At 42.0% G+C, this 21,020-nt stretch overlaps 1 protein-coding gene across 1 annotated transcript in view; it reads left to right on the plus strand.

The window, feature by feature from the left end:
- sh3bgrl2 (SH3 domain binding glutamate-rich protein like 2) overlaps positions 1-21,020 on the plus strand; it is a 112,966-nt gene that overhangs the window by 53,678 nt on the left and 38,268 nt on the right. The window contains exon 2 of the mRNA XM_072553391.1: positions 309-494. Within this exon, the coding sequence (XP_072409492.1) occupies positions 309-494 (186 nt within the window). The remainder of the gene's footprint in view (positions 1-308; positions 495-21,020) is intronic.

Raw genomic sequence — 21,020 nt, forward strand, 5'->3', positions numbered from 1 at the left:
GTTAGAATTAGAGCTTCTTTTCATTGCAACTGGGAAGAAGTTCTAGAGCACAAAAGCAAGCCTTTTAACCAGCTCACCTTGTCCAGCAGCAGCCCCATGACTTCCTTGGCAGTATTCTTGGAGTCAGTAAGTTCAATTCCAGTCAACTCCCACCCCCCTCCTCAGCCCCAGTGAGTGGTGACATTTCCTGACTCTGCGACGTCAACTTTGGCGTGAAGATTTGAATCAACATTTCCTCTTCCCTGTATGATGAAAAGTAGTAAGGGGGACGACTGATTTCTCCTGACTGATTTCTGATGTCATTGCAGATCAAGAAGCGGCAACAAGAAGTTGTGGGATTCTTAGAATCCAACAAAATTGAATTTGAAGAGATTGACATAACAATGTTAGAAGACCAGAGAAGGTGGATGTACCACAACATTCCACAGGAGAAGCAGCCTGCCAAAGGAAACCCACTTCCACCTCAGATATTCAACAACGATGCATACTGTGGAGTAAGTAGACATCTTTGCTCTCAGCATTGATAGTCTGTCAGACTATGTTACAAAATTCAAAGTTGCAGATCCAATATTTTCTAAGAAAACATGTTCACAGGAATTAAATTTGTCTTTCTTTCATGTAACTTCTTTCAATTAATTTTGCCATTCTGGTTTTGCTGTTTCTTCATGGTTTCTGCCAATCTACAATTGAAGCTATAATACTCAATCGGGAAAGCCTCTCCAGAAATGAATGCTGGTTTTTAAAAAAAGAACTTCCCACTATGTCAAGTTTTAGATTAGATTAGATTACTTACAGTGTGGAAACAGGCCCTTCGGCCCAACAAGTCCACACCGCCCCGCCGAAGCGCAACCCAACCATACCCCTACATTTACCCCTTACCTAACACTATGGGCAATTTAGCGTGGCCAATTCACCTAACCCTGCACATCTTTGGACTGTGGGAGGAAACCGGAGCACCCGGAGGAAACCCACGCAGACACGGGGAGAACGTGCAAACTCCACACAGTCAGTCGCCTGAGTCGGGAATTGAACCCAGGTCTCTGGCGCTGTGAGGCAGCAGTGCTAACCACTGTGCCACCGTGCCGCCCTTAAGTTATTTAGTATAAAATAAAATCTGAAAGCATAAGATGAAGCCCTTAACCCATTTTGCCAGTGCAAGCTTTTCAAAATAAATTATTCCCCCCCCCGCCAAAATCGCTCTTCTCTTATCCCATAGTCCAACAAATACCACCCCTTCAAGTCTACATCCTGTTTTCTTCTGTTTTGTACCTGTAGTATTTTAATCTGGCATATTTCTACTGAAACTCTAAATGCTGTTGATTTTAGCAATTTGGTTTTTCAATGTTTGCCAGCCCCAAAGTGTAACTAAACCATGTTGACACTCACAGAAACAATTAAACCCACTGGCCTTAATTTTTTTTTCCAGCATCCAGTTAATGAATGTTTTGAGTACCATGAGTGCCTATTGGAAATTTCACAATGTCATATCCAAATTTGTCATTTCAAGTCAACAGATGGAAAATCAAGTGTCAAATTCTGCCTTTTAATGAATGTTGCTAGTGTACAAAGCTGTACACAAAGATGCTGAAGACAAATCTTTTGACAAAATGTCCAAATAAACTTATACTTTTGGTAAGTTTTAATTGAGCTGATTGTGCAGAAAATTATTTCAGTAAACCCTTTCCGTTGCAGTTATTTTGGAAATAAAGTTATTTTGTTTAGGATATATGAATAGGAAGGGCTTGGAGGTATATGGGCTGGGTGCTGGCAAGTGGGACTAGATTAGGTTAGGATAACTAGTCAGCATGGATGAGTTGGACCAAAGGGTCTGTTTCCATGCTGTACATCTCTAGGACTCTGACTCTGTAAACATTACTGTTGGTTATAGTTTTTTGATCATGAGATAATATAATCTTATGCAGGTTTCATGCAAAAATTGCTCAAGAGCCTTGTAGTATCTGTGATGATTTTATTTTTGTAATTGCAGAGAACTGAAATAATCTAAAATTGATCTTAAGGGAGATCATTTGCTAATTCCCATATTTGTTCCCTCAGCCAGAAAGAAAAAAGCAGAATTAGCCATTTTTACGGAGTTTAGTTGTTTTGTTAGAATGGAAAGGAGCTTGTGTATCTGATTAGTCCATCACATTGACACTGGTTCTTCAGAATTCAGCTCTTCAATAACGACATCACTTACTTAAATGATTATCATAGGCATCTAAATATAAAATCCGTTTGAAAAGTGGCTAACTAGAGACAGGCAATAAATGCTAGCCAGCCAGCAACACCCACATCTCACAAAAAAATGAATACATTAGAAAATGGAACCTCAAAACTCCCCATGATTAGATTAGATTAGATTCCCTACAATGTGGAATGTGGACTGATAACCATTTTAACTCTGTGAGTTGCATTCTAAAAGAAAACAAAACTACGCAATGTGCAGCTGTTTTAAAGACTCAGCCCTGAGCACATTTGTCTGCTGATCTTGCGAATATTTTGCAGAACTCCATGCAAAATGGCAAATTATAGAAGACGCTCAGAACTGAAGTTAGAGAAAGAAATGTTCCATTTTAGTACATAATCTGATGCATTTGGAGAAGATTACAGATCCAGTTAGGGTAGATATATAGGAAGGTCTTTTATATGTATAAAATCAGATTAACCTGTATTTTCCAGATAAAATTATTGTAGTACCTAAATATTCCTTTTGAGGTTAGGCTCAAAAGTTAATTCTGCAAATTCTAATTTCTGCTGTAGAGCCATTGCATATTGGGAGCAATCAGAATTTTGTGGATTTATAATGGACAGAAAATTAGGGGAAGTGTATGTTCACATTGAGGCTGTAACCCTCGAAAACAAAATTGTAAAATAAATTACTGAATAGAATTCATATTTATTTCAGATTTCTTCATCCTACATATTTATTTCCTTTTCATCAATGAAATATGCTTGCACCCTGCTGAATGTAATGAATGGTAGATACTATACCCAAATCTGTATCCTGTTTTTAGTTGTTATTTGCACATGTCCACTGCCCACCAGGTATCCTTGGAGGTGGAGCTTCTTATTATTTCCTACACTATGGGCACTGATGCCAATTCCTGTTTGAACTATGCTCAACTAACTCCTGAGTTACCAAAAGTAGCCTGTGCCCATAGGTAGCAATTCCTGTACAACATTCAGGCTTGGGCTAGTAAATACTAAGTGGCATGTTGTAGCACACAAGGTCCAAGCAAAGGCCAATTCCAACATGGATAGGATTTCCTGCCCTGCTGCCCAAGATATCACCATACAACCCATTCCCACACTACAGGCTATCCTGCAGGCATAATTGACTCATTACAAGACTTTCATCTTGGGTGGGGAGCAAGCAATGCTTCTGAGAGCTGCAGGCAGTTCCACAGGAGGTGATGGTCAATACTGGGGCTACATGCAGTCTCTGATGAAGAACATCTAAGAGCCAGATCACTGGAAAGTCAGTGGACAGGATTCTTGGCTGGTTGATGCATGAATGGAAGAATAATCACTCTGTAACGGGGAGGGGGTAGAACTTAGTTGGTGGAGGTGGGCTCCGTGTCTGGTCAAAAAAGGATGCAAGTGAAGGAAATGATCCCATCCCTTTCCCGTCTGAGGCACAAGCAATAAGGTTGCAATGTTCTATGGAGCGAAAATTATCTGGAACTTCAAAGATATAACCTGATTGTCAGAAAGGAGAAGCATTTAGCAGCATAGTACGTTTCTTAGTTGAAAACCAACTCAATCATCAGAGTTTCTCTTAACAAGGACCAGTAGCAGTTTAGCACATCACTGGTTCTATTGAGCGAATAATCTGTAATATAGTGAAATAACAGAAATAATTTAACCCCTGAAATGCAATGGACAGTCGGCCGATAGAAATTCTGCTTAGGACCTTGTGAAGTAATTCAGAGTTAGAAACCTCCACCATTGACGGCTCGAAGAAGAGTCTTTGAATATTTTTAAGATAGAAATAGATTCTAGATAAGCAACGGGATGCGGATATGTGGAAGTATAGAGTCAAGTTTACAATCATACCACCCATTACCTTATTGAATGGCAGAGCATAGATCATAGAATCCCTACAGTGTGGAAACAGACTCTCCAGCCCAACAGGTCCACACCGACCTTCCAAAGAGTAACCAACCCAGACCCATTCCCCAACTACTCTACATTTACCCCAGACTAATGCATCTCGCCTGCACATCTTTGGATTGTGGTAGGAAACCTGAGCACCCGAAGGAAACACACACAGACACAGGGAGAACGTGCAAACTCCACACAGCCAGTCACCCGAGGCAGGAATCAAACACGGCTCCCTGGCGCTATGAGGCAATAGTGTTAACCACTGAGCCACCACCCCAAAAATCATAAGGTCATCTGGCTTCATCTCCTTAATACATGTTCATATTGTCACAAATGGAATAAAAATCCATTTTAACACATATTAATGTTCAGTGTCAGTTTTCAAAATACATTAACAGTGCAACAAAGATAATATTTGACTGGACTTAGCAGTAACCTTCCAGAAACTTCTCGGAATTCAACATAAGGATCGGTGCTGGGCCCTCTAATTTTTGTCATTAACATAAATGATTTGGATGCGAGCGTAAGAGGTACAGTTAGTAAGTTTGCAGATGACACCTAAATTGTTGGTGTAGTAGACAGCGAAGAGGGTTACCTCAGATTACAACAGGGTCTTGACCACATGGGCCAATGGGCTGAGAAGTGGCAGATGGAGTTTAATTCAGATAAATGCGAAGTGCTGCATTTTGGGAAAGCAAATCTTAGCAGGACCTAATCACTTAATGGTAAGGTCCTAGCAAGAAGATCGATGTTTCGGGCCTTTCAGATGCTGTCTGACCTGCTGTGCTCTTCCAGCAACACACTCTCAACGAAAGGTGCTCTTTAGTTTGCCTGAAACTTGTTGTTCTTCCAGAGTAAAGAGTTGACCTCAACCGAGTGTTGCAGACTGGCACATTGCAAGGTCCAGGATAATGTGCTGAGGGATACACTAAAGCTAGGGACAGATGCCGCCAAGCTGCAGTGGGGAAAGACACCATCTAAAGTCTTTCTGCCAAAGTATAATAACAAGGGTCTGTTCAATTATGAGATTCTCTTGTTGCTTCAATTTTTTGTAAATAGTGTCCTACATGAGTAAGAAATGCTTTTGATTTTTGCAACTTCAGGGAATGTCACATTCCAATGTTTGTTTTTCTTGATATGCATAGACTGTACAGAATGGCTTTAGTGCCTGTGTATGTACATAAAGAAATTTTTTTATGAATGAAATATATCTGCAGTAAAAATGTCTCCCAAAGTACAGATTGCAATTGCATTTTTTTGTAAATATATTTATTAGCAAATTTTTCTTTAATTTTACAAACATAAAATTATTGAAAAATACAATCAATAACAAATATCAGTATAATAAAAAAGAAAAAAACAGCAATTACAATACAACTACTATCTACTAACCTACCCTATGATACAAAACAAACCCTAACACTGTGTGCAAAGCATCACCAATAAATAAGTAAACAGCTAATATATATAAAAAAAGGCAAAAATAACCGCAGAATACAGAACAGCTATGCTCGGCGCAAAACTCCCAAACAAAGGAACGGGAACATTTTAACTCAGGAGACCCCCCTCCAGGGCCCAGGCCTCGACAAACCTAACCATCCTGGTTAAACAAACGTTCTAGTTAAGATAGCTGACAAATCTATATCCAAATAACTCAAGTAGGGATGCCATGTCTTATAGAAATGGTCTGTTGTGTGGTGCCTCTTTAACAATATGGGGCAATACCTTTTCCAATCTCAGCGCCAGGATCTTAGACAAAATCTTGAAACCTGAATTTAATGGAGAGATGGGCCCATATGAGGCACAATCCTCAGGAACCTTCCCCATCTTAAGAATTAAGGAAATATTAGCTTCTCTCAAAGATGGTGGTAGGCAATCATGCATATAGGAGTGATTGTACATCTCCAACATCGGCCCTGACAGAATCCCTACAAACTCCTTATAAAACTCACCCGGGAGACCATCAGGGCCAGGCGCTTTCCCACTCTGAAGTTGCTTAGCTGCCTCCTGTATTTTCTGAACTGTCAAGGGGGCATTAAGAAGAGAAGCCTGTTCCAAGGCTACCCTGGGAGGTCCAGATTCTTAAGAAAGGCCTCCATTTTAGCCCTCCTGTCCTCACAACCTTTAGACCGATACAATTCAGAGTAAAAACTCCGAAATGCTTCATTAATCTTTTTTAGCATCGTATGTAAGGACCCGGGCTCTGTCTCTGATTGCAGTAATGGATTGGGGAGCACGCTTTTGCCTAGTCAGGTATGCTAAATACTTCCCTGGCCTATCTCCATATTCGAATAGCCTTTGTCTAGCAAAAGCAAGTTCTTTCTTTGCGTTTTGTGTCAGTATTGAATTCAAGGCACCTGGGGAGCCATGATCCGCTGTAGCTTAGTCACCGAAGGCCGCGCAAAATGTACCGCCTTGGTGGCTTTCAACCGCACCTCAAGTAGACACTGCTGTTCCCCCTTCTGTCATTTCCAGCTAGCCAAATAGGAAATAGCTAATCCCCTTGCAAAGGCCTTAGCAGTCTCCCATAACATAGACGGACTACTAGCCGTGCCTGAGTTGATAGTCAAGAATTTCTGAAGCTCCTTCAAAAAGTCTTCCACAAATTTGGAATCCTTAAGGAGAATAGGGTGCAAATGCCAGTGCCACAAACCTAGCCCCTCACTCTTGGATTTAACTTCCAAATATACAGCAGCGTGATCAGAGATAGCTATATTCCCAATTTTGCAACCCCATAATCGAATCCAGAAGGGCCAAGGGAGCTAGAAAGAGGTCAATCCTCATGTGACATTTATGTGCGTTTGAAAAAAAGGTGAAGTCCCTGCCGGTAGGGTGAAGACATCTCCAAATATCCACCAACCCCAACTCCTCACATAAGTCAGCCACTTGCTGGGTCTGCAAAGAAATAGTTAGGGCCCACTAGGGATCCAAAAGACAATTAAAATCCCCCCCATAATAATGTGCTATGTTCCAAAGGCACTCAGCTTCGAGAAAGCCGTAATAAAAAATTTGAGGGAATGCGCCGGAGGACAGTAGACATGTAAAATGCCATATTCCTCCCCATGTATCAAGGCTTTAAGTATCACAAACTGTCCCTGCTCAACTTTCACCTGTTCTAATAATGTGAAAGGAAGATTTTTCTGAGTAAGTACTGCCACTCACTACTTTTGGTAGTAAAGAATGAACAGAATACTCAGTCATAACCCCACTCCCCCACTGTTGTAACTTCAGGTGTTCCCATCATCAAGATGGATTTCCTGCAACAAAGTGATATTAACCCGTTCCCTCTTAAGGCTAGAAAGCACTTTTTTCCTTTTAGCAGGGGAATGACTTTCCTTGATGTTCCAGGTGCACCATTTAGATTAGATGAAATTACTTACAGTGTGGAAACAGGCCCTTCAGCCTAATAAGTCCACACCGAACTTCCAAAGAGCAACCCACCCAGACCCATTCCCTATATTTACCCTTCATCTAACACTACGGGCAATTTAACATGGCCAATTCACCTCACCTGCACATTTTTTTTGGACTGTGGGAGGAAACCGGAGCACCCAGAGGACACGGCGAGAATGTGCAAACTCCACACAGATGGCTGCCTGAGGCGGGAATTGAACCCGGGTCTCTGGTGCTGTGAGGCAGCAGTGCTAACCATTGTGCCACCATGATAAGACACTTCGCTATATCCCCTTTCAGAGATCCTTGACTCCTGGAAGGGGAACCCAGCTTACAAAATGCCGAGCACAAGTAAATAAAGACTCATAGAGTCGAAGAATTATGTATAAGAAAACTACTCTATCATAACTACAAACAACTATTACTACCAAAAAACTACAAAGAAAGCCAACTGTAAAACCTTGAATGGAAGACTCTTGCCCCTGCCCATAGGGGGCACTGACCCTACCCATCCCCTACTTCACAGCTCCTTCAAACCCGGACTTGTGCCCTAGCCTTAGGCCAGAGAAACAAAACAGAGATGATCTTTAAACCAACAGAGAAAAGACAAAGTCAGGATGAGCACTCCACCCATCCCTGGCTTCATGTCACCCCTACTTGCGACTAAAAGAGAAACAGAACAAATAAAAAAAAGGGAGACAACAAAGAACATCCACAAAATTTCCCATTATAAAATCCAGTTATAAAAAAACGAACAAATTATTCCAAGTTTCTTTTTCCCCTTTTCCAAAAAAAATTAGGGAGAAAGAAAGGAATAAAAAAAGGAAGGGAAATCATGGGGAAAGAAGGAAAAGAGAATGAACTTTAACAGTTTTTAGCTTTATCTGCTGAGTCAAATGTACAAACTGAGTCCTCGTGGCTGAAATGAACGGGTATCTCATGGAGTACTGGCTGCCCAGGTTCCTCAGCCTCTTTTTAACATCATCGAAGGACTTCCTCTTTCGAATTAAAGCTGCCTAGAAATCCTAGAAAAACATGATTTTTGACCGCTGTGCAGCAGTGCCTGTGGATCTTTTCCCAGGGATCTGGAAACTTATATTACGTTTTGTTTGTCCTTATATGAGTGGAAGTGCACTACGACTGGATGGGGGTGCTGCATCGGCCCTGATCTGTGCAGTGGAACCTGATAAACCCTTTCAATCTGTAGCCTGCTGGACTCGATGTGAAGGCCCAAAAACCTCAGCAGCCAGTTTTCAAAGAAGCTGACTGGCTGCTCACCTTCCTCACCTACCAACAATTCAGAGGTTTATCCTCCGACCTCAATTTTCGAGGTCATCAATATGGTCTCGCAAGGCCTGCACCTCTCACTCCAGCACCTCGATCCGCCCGGATGAGGACTCCATCGCAGCTTCCGAGGCCTTAGTTCGACCCTCCATCTCCTCCAGCTGCTCCCTGAGGCCCTGGATTTGCTGCACATGCTCCTGCAGCATGGATGCGAAAGGTGGGATCTGAGCACGAATCTCCCCACGGATCTCCTCAATCGCAGTCCCAATTTTCAAGGTAAGTCTCTCAATCATTGCAGCCAATTCCTGTGAGTCTGTCAGGTCCCCGGGATTGGGGGGGGTTCAGGAGAGGCTGGTGTTGCTGCTGTCTCTGGTATGTCTGGTGCTGCAGGGGAGTGCCCTCCTCACTGCTGTTTGCTAACTCCTTTTCCTTTTAACATCCTTCCCACTCCCAAATATTAACAAATATATGTACTGTAAGGTTTTAAACTAATAATTCCACCACATAAGTTGGTCAAGGATGGCAAAAGACACCAGTATGCCTTGGCTGTTAAGCAGAGCTGTCCACAGCAGTCCTACTGAATCGCCACCATCTTGCCGAGTCCGCAATTGCATTTTTAACCATATTGTTTTGAAGTAGTGGTCAGTTTAGGAGTCAGTGCAGCTCCATAAAACATCTATTAGCAATATCAATACATCTAACTCTAGGCTCAAAAAGAAAAGTTGCCTATAAAAAGTAGCCAACAAAATCTGTATTTGTAGTCTCTCTGCAAGTAAAACTTCCTTTTGTCAAAGCAATGAAGCAAAAGTCACATTTCAGTAAATCTTACTCTGTAGACATTTGAAGAGATTTTACAAGCAAACAAATGACCTACAATTCCTCAACTGCTAAGTAACAAATCAGCCAAGTACAGAGAGGATTTCCAGACTGCTAACTCCAGTTTTGAACTTTTAAACTCCATTGTTAAAGCAAGGATATTGTTAAGCTGGTATGCATTGATTGTTTTGCACTTAAATTGTTGTTAATTGAATGTTCTCTTTATCCTTTTCGATTTTTTTCTTGCCTGTAATGTTTCTATGTGTGCCCGTGTGGTGAAACATTCCCCTGCATCTAAGACTGTGTGAAATAAACTGTACTTCTGATTTAACTTTGCCACAGTATTGTGGCAGTCCTCACTAAGGCAGAGTTCACCAACAATTAGAGTGAGAAAAATACTGTTCAAATGAAAGAGGGAAAAATTAAATCACAGACTTTTAACACTCAAGTGATGAGAATCGAAAGAGAAAGAAGCTTGTTTTAAGATGTACTATCTCTCTGTAACAGATTGTGCTCGTAAAATAATGGAAATTTGAAGCAATTGTGTGCAACTGCACAGAACAAAACTGCAGATAGAAATTCGGATAGGCAAAATAGATTCATTCTTTATCCCTGCCTGTGTTATTGATACACAAATCACTTATTGAGTTAATGTCCTCCTCAACTTTTTTTAAAAATTGCTTTTGTTGAATTAACTGTGGCATCAGAAAACAGAAGCAAGTCAGTATTTTTCTTGATGCCCGATTGGTTTTGTTTGTTACTTTAAGGTTACGTTGTTTCTGACATCTGTAAAGGGTGGACGCTAGGAAATTGTTTCCGTTAGGCAAGGAGACTAGGGCCCGTGGACACAGCCTTAGAATTAGAGGAGGTAAATTCAGAACAGAAATGCGGAGACATTTCTTTAGCCAGGGAGTGGTGGGCCTGTGGAATTCATTGCCGCAGAGTGCAGTGGAAGCCGGGACACTGAATGTCTTCAAGGCAGAGATTGATAACTTCTTGATGTCACAAGGAATTAAGGGCCACGGGGAGAATGCGGGTAAGTGGAGTTGAAATGCCCATCAGCCATGATTAAATGGCGGAGTGGACTCGATGGGCCGAATGGCCTTACTTCCACTCCTATGTCTTATGGTCTTATGTCTTTGCTGCATTCTTCAGATGAAAAAGAAAGTCTAATAGACATGAAAACTATTTTGCCCATAATTAAAATACCTATGACCATCATCATAATAATCCAGTGCCTTGGAGAAAGTAAATCATACTGGTGGATAAAATTACTATATTTATTTCAAAGTGTTGGCAATGCTGTACTTTCCTCAAAAGTAATTTGTTTACTCTGCTTAAAAAAAAGCCTAAGCATCAATTAGTCAAAGTAAAATTATCTGTTGGGGTACAATCTGTAACTTAACCATACCCATGTTGAAAATACCTTTAGAGATTGAATTTTTTATTAGGATTTTCCCACTTTCCATTATAAAGTTAGGTCAAGAAACAAAGAAGCCTCATGAAAGTAGTGGTCCTCCTGTTCTATGTTTTCCACAACATGCCCGACAAATTTATTTGATAAGCAAGAGATAGTTCAGGGAAATTTGCCTCTTAATGGTTAGCAAAAAAGCCTCTTTCATAGAGCCTAGCATCCTATTCAGCACAATTGCATAACCACCAGAATTACGAACCAAAAACATGATCGAGACGAATGGAAGAAGAGCAGCGTTCAGGGTGAGAAGGTGGAAAAATGAGAGTGGTATGCTACAGGCCATAATTTCCATTAACACCATGCTTTTTACGTTTTTTTTAATCCCAGTGTTCTTCAATAAAGAATATAGCAATTGGCTGCTGAGCCAGTGAGGAGAAATTAGGCAGTGCTCCCAGTTCATGGTGTCACATAATGCCAGGATCTGCTCCCAGGCTCTGTCTAACCAGCAGTTGAGTCTTAGAAATGCAAGGACTGACTCAGATATGTTGATAAGCTCTTGGATGCCTCCAGTTTAATATATTTTGGATTAGAAAACAATATGTGCTTTACCTTTTAAGGTTATGAGTAAATCTAGCATGCACTGTGATCTTGTTGAAATTGGAGAGAGACTTTTGGAAAGGAAATAATTGGATTCCCTCATTCAGTACAAGACTTTTTAATATGACCTCATTGATATTTTAACAAGGCTGATGCTCCACTAAAATGGTTCAACAGATTCTAAGTGGAGGCCACATAACAAACATTAAGATAGGAATGATTGACTGCTGGCATATCACAGTAAATCTGGAATAATTTCAATGACTAAATTTAAAGCTCTCTGGAATTCTGGTCTTTAGTTTAGCACTTTTATTTAATTCTAATCCACAAAATCTTTGTGCTTCAGACAATGGGTATAGGAATTGCAATGACGTTGCCAGTGAGTTGCCACACATTTCCTATAAAAGATTGAAAACTGCATGGAGTAACAGTGATGCAGAGCAGGGGAAGCAATGGCGTAGCGGTATTTTTGCTACTTTGCAGATATTAATCTGGAAAGTCAGCTAATGTTCTGGGAACACTGATTCAAATCCTGTCATGGCAGATGGTAGAATTTCAATTCAATTTAAAGAAAAGAAATCGGGAATTAAGAACCTATACAGTTGTCATAAAAACATACCTGGCTCACTAATGTCCTTCAGAGAAGGTAATCTGCCATCCTCACTTGGTCTGGCCCACACGTGGCTCCAGTCCTACAGCAATGTGGGTAACTCTCAGCTGCCCTCTGAAATGACCCTGGCAAGCCACTCAATTCAAGGGCAGCTAGGGACAGGCAATAAATGCTGGCCAGCCAGTCGTGCCCACATCCCATGAGTGGGATGTGACAGATTAATTTGTGGGATTGGAGATTGAGTGAGTTCCATCAGTGATCAGTTTCATGCAATTCCTGAAATTTCCACCATTTTTTGCTTCATTCTAAGAACCACTCGTGTCTCTCTTTTTAAATTAAGTTCACTGTTCCTTAATGAAGATTTAAAAGGGGGCAGGATCTGCACCTGGGAATTCTTGTGGGATAATCCACAGATCATAGTGCCAGGCATTCATTGTAGTTGTTCTTTTGGCCAGAATTTTGGGTCCCCAATGAAAGCTTGGGGAAACACCACTGCAGTCATCTGCAGGCTCCCATGCCATATTCTTTGTTTATCAGCAATTAGCAGTTGCTGTCAGGGCTCCTGTCTCCTTGTCTACTATCCTGTTCTTTCAAAGAACGGAAATCTGCCCCAACAGCAGCCAGCTAATCTGGTGTGTCTTCAGTTCCAGCAGTACCACTGGGAAGTAAAGCCACTGCTGGAACTGCACCAGCTTAGAGGATGCATTGGAAACACACTGCCCTCCAGTTGGTAACAGCGAGTGGGGGTACTGGGGCTAATCAGGCAAGGCCAATGCTGGGCCATGGTGGAGATGATGAGTGCAAATAAAAGGTTTGCAGTGTGAACAGTCATTGCTACAGGGAGTCTCTCAGGTAGGCCACAATGTTCCTGATCACTAGGATGCACCCACAAATTAGAGACTTTATGTAAGAGATGTCATTTCTCACAAATTTGTTGAATTTTTTGAAAAAAGTACAAAGCTGGTTGATGAGGGTAGGGCAGTGGATATTGTCTACATGGACATTAATAAAGCATTTGACATGGTCCCTCATGCTAGGTTGGTCCAGAAGATTAAGTCACATGGAATCCACAGTGAGTTAGTAAGTTGGATTTAAAATTCGCTTGATCATAGAAGACAGAGGATAGTTGTGGAGTGTTGTTTTTCTGACTGGAGGCCTGTGACCAGTGGTGTTCCACAAGGATCCATGCTGGGACCTCTGTTGTTTGTAATTTCTCAAAAGGATTTGGATGAAAATGTTGGTGGTTTGCTTAGTAAGTTTGCAGGTCACATGAAAATTAGTGGAGTTGTGGATAGTGAGGAAGGTTATCGAAGGATATAACAGGATATACATGAGTTGGACAGTTGGGTGGAGAAATGGCAGGTGGAATTTAATTTGGATAAGTGTGAGGTGATGCATTTTGTGAGGTCAAATGCAAGAAGAAAGAATACAGTGAATGGCAGGATCCTTAGAAGCATTGATATACAGAGAGATCTTGGGGTACACATCCATGGGTCCCTGAAAGTGGCAACACAGGAGGATAAAGTGGTAAAGAAAGCTTATGGCATGCTTGCCTTTGCCAGTTGGGACAGTGAGTATAAAATTTGACAAGTCATGTTGTAGCTGTATAAGACTTTAGTTCAGTCACATTTGGAGGAGTGTAGGAAAGGGATTTTAAAGAGGAATCTGAATCCCATGATCAGTAGCATAAATCAACCTTTAGAACATAGAACATAGAACAATACAGCACAGAACAGGCCCTTCGGCCCACGATGTTGTGCCGAACATCTAACCTAGATTAAGCACCCATCCATGTACCTATCCAAATGCCGCTTAAAGGTCGCCAATGATTCTGACTCTACCACTCCCACGGGCAGCGCATTCCATGCCCCCACCACTCTCTGGGTAAAGAACCCACCCCTGACATCTCCCCTATACCTTCCACCCTTCACCTTAAATTTATGTCCCCTTGTAACACTCTGTTGTACCCAGGGAAAAAGTTTCTGACTGTCTACTCTATCTATTCCTCTGATCATCTTATAAACCTCTATCAAGTCACCCCTCATCCTTCGCCGTTCCAACGAGAAAAGGCCTAGCACTCTCAACCTATCCTCGTACGACCTACTCTCCATTCCAGGCAACATCCTGGTAAATCTTCTCTGCACCCTCTCCAAAGCTTCCACATCTTTCCTAAAGTGAGGCGACCAGAACTGCACACAGTACTCCAACTGTGGCCTAACCAAAGTCCTGTACAGCTGCAACATCACTTCACGACTCTTGAATTCAATCCCTCTGCTAATGAACGATAATACTCCATAGGCCTTCTTACAAACTCTATCCACCTGAGTGGCAACCTTCAAAGATCTATGTACATAGACCCCAAGATCCCTCTGTTCCTCCACCTGACTAAGAACCCTACCATTAACCCTGTATTCCGCATTCTTATTTGTTCTTCCAAAATGGACAACCTCACACTTGGCAGGGTTGAACTCCATCTGCCACTCCTCAGCCCAGCTCTGCATCATATCTAAGTCCCTCTACAGCCAACAACAGCCCTCCTCACTGTCCACAACTCCACCTATCTTCGTATCATCTGCAAATTTACTGACCCACCCTTCGACTCCCTCATCTAAGTCATTAATAAAAATTACAAATAGCAGAGGACCCAGAACTGATCCCTGCGGAACTCCACTTGTAACTGGGCTCCAGGCTGAATATTTACCATCTACCACCACTCTCTGCCTTCGACCGGTTAGCCAGTTTTCTATCCAATTGGCCAAATTTCCCTCTATCCCATGCCTCCTGACTTTCCGCATAAGCCTACCATGGGGAACCTTATCAAATGCCTTACTAAAATCCATGAACACTACATCCACTGCTCTACCCTCATCCACATGCTTGGTCACCTCCTCGAAGAATTCAATAAGACTTGTAAGGCAAGACCTACCCTTCACAAATCCGTGCTGGCTGTCCCTAATCAAGCAGTGTCTTTCCAGATACTCGTAAATCCTATCCCTCAGTACCCTTTCCATTACTTTGCCTACCACAGAAGTAAGACTAACTGGCCTGTAATTCCCGGGGTTATCCCTATTCCCTTTTTTGAACAGGGGCACAACATTCGCTACTCTCCAGTCTCCTGGTACCACCCCCGTTGCCAGTGAAGACGAGAAGATCATTGCCAACGGTACTGCAATTTCCTCTCTTGCTTCCCACATAATCCTAGGATATATCCCGTCAGGCCCGGGGGACTTGTCTATCCTCAAGTTGTTCAAAATGTCCAACACATCTTCCTTCCTAACAGGTATCTCTTCTAGCTTAACAGTCCGTTTCACACTCTCCTCTTCAACAATACGGTCCCTCTCATTCGTAAATACTGAAGAGAAGTACTTGTTCAAGACCTAACCTATTTGAAACTGCTTTGTCACACATGTAGGAGAAGCGAGACACCACTCTGAATCTGACTTACACGTGAGGCCCAGTTGCCCTCATAAATACAGCTCAGATCAGATACCCACTCTGACACTCTACCTTTCCCAATAAAGTGCAGGATATTAATACATACTACGTTACGGTGGTTACATGCAACATTGACATCAGTCCTTGAATCCCCTCTGACCTACACATCCAATCCTGTGAATACATGATCAATGATCGACAACTTCACAGCCCACCTTCGGTCCTCCCATCATCTTGTGATGTTTGCAAGACCCCTATCACCTGTCCTTGGGCTTTTACGATTGTTGACCACATTCTAACACCAATTATTATGACCCTTCGTAGATATTTGCCAGCCATACTTGGATTACTTGCTTATTACTAATGATTTTTCAAATTCAGTCATGTAATTCATATCCTTTGCAGATCTTAGTACAGAAGATTAAAAAGGCTATCAATCTTTACTAATTCTTATAATATTTGTAATATCAGCTCTAATATAAAGTCACTTATAAAATTATACAAAGTTAAATCTAACATTAAGATTCTGTGACAAAGCTAAAGCTTCCCTTGTGTCTGACTTGCAAAGCGACAGTTGTTTATTTTCTTGAGGTCATGGTGACCCTGTTTCAAAATTGTTTCTGCCCTCCCTTGCTACATTATTTGTCTCTTGGTACTCTTACAAGGTTATCTTGCTTATACCTTTTTGTTGTTCTAATCTTCTTGCTGATGGAGAAAGAGGTTTCTTCAAGAGTGTCTCTACATCCAAGGCTTCAGAAATTTAATGCCCAATTTCTAATAAAATTAATATTGCACAAACGTGCCTCCATTCTAATCTTTAATTATAACTATTTAAAAGGTCTCATCTCAGGTAGGTCAAGCTTCTCTGTTTATTTCATGTAAAAATTGGAAATCGCAAATTAGATGGTTTTCATCTGAGCTGCTTTGCCAGAGTCTTACTGTTTGCATTGTTGATTTGGAAATGTCGGTGTTAGACTGGGATGTACAAAGTTAAAAATTGCACAACGCTAGGTTATAGTCTAACAGGTTTAATTGGATGCACACTAGCTTTCGGAGCGCTGCTCCTTCATCAGGTCATCAACCACCTGATGAAGGAGCAGTGCTCTGAAAGCTAGTGTGCTTCCAATTAAACCTGTTAGACTATAACCTGGTGTTGTGTAATTTTTAACTGTTTGCATTCTAGTTCCATCTTATTAAGACTCATTTTATTGTCTGGCTGTAGGGACCATGATTTCTTTAAGCTGTATGACATGCTACATCAGCTAAAATTTCCTTCGATTGTCTGTGTCAGTTAAAAAGAAAACCTCGAATAGCCATTTTGTGATATCCAACCATGGCAATGACAACAAGGAGTGTATGCAGTTCTGGTCATCAGACTATAGGAAGGACGTGGAGGTTTTGGAGAGAGTGCAGAAGAGGTTTACAAGGATGTTGCTGGATTGGAGTGTATGAGCTAGAAGGAGCCAGAAGGCAACTTGGATTGTTTTCACTAGAGCTCCATCGAAGGCTGAGGGACGACCTGATAGATGTATTTACAATTGTGAGACAAACGGATAGAGTGGATAGTCGGAGTCTTTTTTCCGTGAAGGAAATTTCAAATACTAGGGAGCATAGGTTTAAAGTGAGAGGGGGAAAGTTTAAAGGAAATGTGTGGAGCAGGCTTTTTTTACAGAGGGTGGTGGATGCCTCGAATGCGCTGCTAGGCGATGTGATAAAAGCGGATAAATTAGCAATGTTTAAGATGTATGTAGACAGACACATGAACAGACAGAGAATAGAGGGATACAAACCATATGCAGGTCAATGTGATTAGTTTAGGATGGCATTATGGTTAGAATAGACATGGTGGGCCGAAGAGCCTGTTCCATCATAGAGTAAGCTGTTCCATGTTTTCTAAGTAGAAAATGAGTAAGATGAGCAAAGCCAGTGTCACTGGTCATGTGTTCTGTGGATCCTTCTTGACTAATGAGTCCAATCCTAGAGTTACATCTCTGACCACATCATTGGCAGGTGTTCCTGGGAGGTGGAAGTGGACCTTAGCCTTGAAATCATTGGCATTCTTTTCTCTGGTTCTTTTTCCATCTTTCCTCTTGCCACTGGGTGTTCTCAAAATGACGTCCTTTCGTACAGGAGCTTCCTCCAAGTCAGGTTCCTCTGAACAAGGGTCTCCCATTCTTTGACATCTACGTTGCACTTCCTGAGGGAAGCTTCCAGGAAGTGTTTGAAACGATGGTTTTGTGCTCCTCTCGTTCGAGTGTCTTCCTTGAGCTGAGTGAAGAAGATTTGATTTGGCATTGTGGGGGATTTATATTCATCTGGGTGTCTATCTTATGCAGGACATATTTTAATGTAGAAATACTGTTGCACATCAGCAGATACATGGTGCTTGACAGAAGGTAGAGCTAGTTCCAGCAACAAAGAAACTTTGACAGTTGAGGATCTTTGGTATGTTGTTGATGTGTTATGCCTGGATCATCATTGAAAACTTATTTTGGATCGTTTTGTCTAGTGCCTCCCATCTGTCCACACCATTGCCAGGAGCTGAGAACTCCTGACAGCATCACTTGCAGAATCAACATAACAAGCCTGTCTTCCACAGTAAGGTGGCAATTCAAGGAAAGGTAAAGTCAGATTTTTAATCAGTAAGGGATTCAAGGTTGTGGAGAAAAGACAGAAAAGTGGAGTTGAGGATTATCACATCAGCCATGATCTCTTTGAGTGGCTGAGCAGATTTGATGAGCTGAACGGTTTACTTCTGCTCCTATGCCTTAGCATCTTTTGAAGCTGACTCACTCACTCAACATTACGCTGAAGGCAGCACTGGAGGAATGCAAATGTTCCCTTGTTCGAGAAAGGGAGTAGAGACAATCCTGGAAATTATAGACCTACGAGCCTTACTTCAGTTGTGGGTAAAGTGTTGGAAAGGGTTATAAGAGATGGGGTTTATAATCATTTAGAGATGAATAAATTGATTCGGGATAGTCAACACGGTTTTGTGAAGGGTAGGTCATGCCTCACAAACCTTATTGAGTTCTTTGAGAAGGTGACGAAAGAGGTGGATGAGGGTTAAATGGTTGATGTGGTGTATATGGATTTCAGTAAGGTGTTTGATAATGTTCTCCATGGTAGGCTGTTGCATAAGTATGGAGGCATGGGATTGTGGGTGATTTAGCAGTTTGGATCAGAAATTGGCTAGCTGAAAGAAGACAGAGAGAGTAGTTGATGGGAAATATTCATCCTGGAGTTCATTTATTAGTTGAGTACCACAAGGATCTGTTTTGGGTCCACTGTTGGCTGTCATTTATACAAATGAACTGGATGAGGCGATAGAAGGATGGGTTCATAAATTTGCGGATGGCACTAAGTTTGGTAGAGTTGTGAATAGTGACAAAGGATGTTGTAGATTACAGAGAGACATAGATAAGCTGCAGAGTTGGGCTGAGAGGTGGCAAATGGAGTTTAATGTGGAAAAGTGTGAGGTGATTCACTTTGGAAGGAGTAACAGGAATGCAGATTACTGGGCTAATGGTAAGATCCTTGATAGTGTAGATGAGCAGAGAGATCTCGATGTCCAGGTACACAGATCCTTGAAAGTTGTCACCCAGGTTGATTGGGTTTTTAAGAAGGCGTGCGTGTGTTAGCTTTTATTGGTAGAGGGATTGAGTTTTGGAACCATGAGGTCGTGGAACGTAGAACATTACAGCGCAGTACAGGCCCTTCGGCCCTCGATGTTGCGCCGACCTGTCATACCAATCTGAAGCCCATCTAACCTACATTCCATGTACGTCCATATGCTTGTCCAATGACGACTTAAATGTACTTAAAGTTGGCGAATCTACTAACGTTGCAGGCAAAGCATTCCATACCCTTACTACTCTCTGAGTAAAGAAACTATGCCCCCTTGTGCTAACCATCACCATACTTGGAAAAAGGCTCTCCCTGTCCACCCTATCTAACCCTCTGATTATATGGCTCTATTAAGTCACCTCTCAACCTTCTTCTCTCTAATGTAAACAGCCTCAAGTCCCTCAGCCTTTCCTCGTAAGACCTTCACTCCATACCAGGCAACATTCTAATAAATCTTCTCTGCACCCTTTCCAAAGCTTCCACATCCTTCTTATAATGCGGTGACCAGAACTGTACAGAATATTCCAAGTGCAGCCGCACCAGAGTTTTGTACAGCTGTAGCATAACCTCATGGTTCCGGAACTCGATCCCTCTATTAATAAAAGTTAAACCACTGTATGCTTTCCTAACAACCCTGTCAACCTGGGTGGTAACTTTCGAGGATCTGTGTACCTGGACACCGAGATCTCTCTACTCATCTACACTACCAAGAATCTTACCATTAGCCCAGTACTTCGCATTCTGGTTACTCCGACCAAAGTGAATCATCTCACACTTGTCTGCATTAAACTCCATTTGACACCTCTCAGCCCAACTCTGCAGCTTATCTATGTCTCTCTGTAACCTACAACATCCTTCGTCACTATCCACAATTCCACCGACCTTAGTGTCGTCTGCAAATTTACTAACCCACCCTTCTGTGCCCTCATCCAGATCATTTATAAAAATGAAGAACAGCAGTGGACCGAGCACCGACCCTTGCAGTACACCACTGGTACCTGGACTCCAAGATGAACATTTCCCATCAACCACCACCCCCTTTCTTCTTTCAGCAAGCCAATTACTGATCCAAACTGCTATATCTCCCCACATTTTGTACAATAGCCTACTGTGGGGAACCTTATCGAATACCTTGCTGAAATCCATATACACCACACCAACCGGTTTACTCTCATCTACCTGTTTGGTCACCTTCTTAAAGAACTCAATCAGGTTTGTGAGACACGACCTACCCTTCACAAAACCGTGCTGCCTATCCCTAATCAAATTATTATTCGCTATCACCAAAGTGCTCACTTACTTCCAAGTCTAACACCTGGCCGGGCTCATTACCCAGTACCAAATCTAATGTGGCTTCGCCCTTTGTTGGCCTGTCTACATACTGTGTCAGGAAGCCCTCCTGCACACACTGGACAAAACTGACCCATCTATAGTACTCGTACTATAGTGTTCCCAGTCAATATTTGGAAAGTTGAAGTCCCCCAGGACAACTACCCTGTCTCTCTCACTCCTATCGAGAATCATCTTTGCTATCCTTTTCTCTATATCTCTGGAACTATTCGGAGGCCTATAGAAAACTCCCAGCAGGGTGACCTCTCCTTTCCTGTTTCTAACCTCAGCCCATACTACCTCAGTCGACGAGTCCCCAAACATCCTTTCTGCAACTGTAATACTGTCCTTGACCAACAATGCCCCCCCTCTTTTCCTATCTTCTCTGTTCTTACTGAAACATCTAAATCC

This window comes from Chiloscyllium punctatum, chromosome 3 (assembly GCF_047496795.1).
Source record: "Chiloscyllium punctatum isolate Juve2018m chromosome 3, sChiPun1.3, whole genome shotgun sequence".
NCBI classification, from domain to species: Eukaryota; Metazoa; Chordata; class Chondrichthyes; order Orectolobiformes; family Hemiscylliidae; genus Chiloscyllium; species Chiloscyllium punctatum.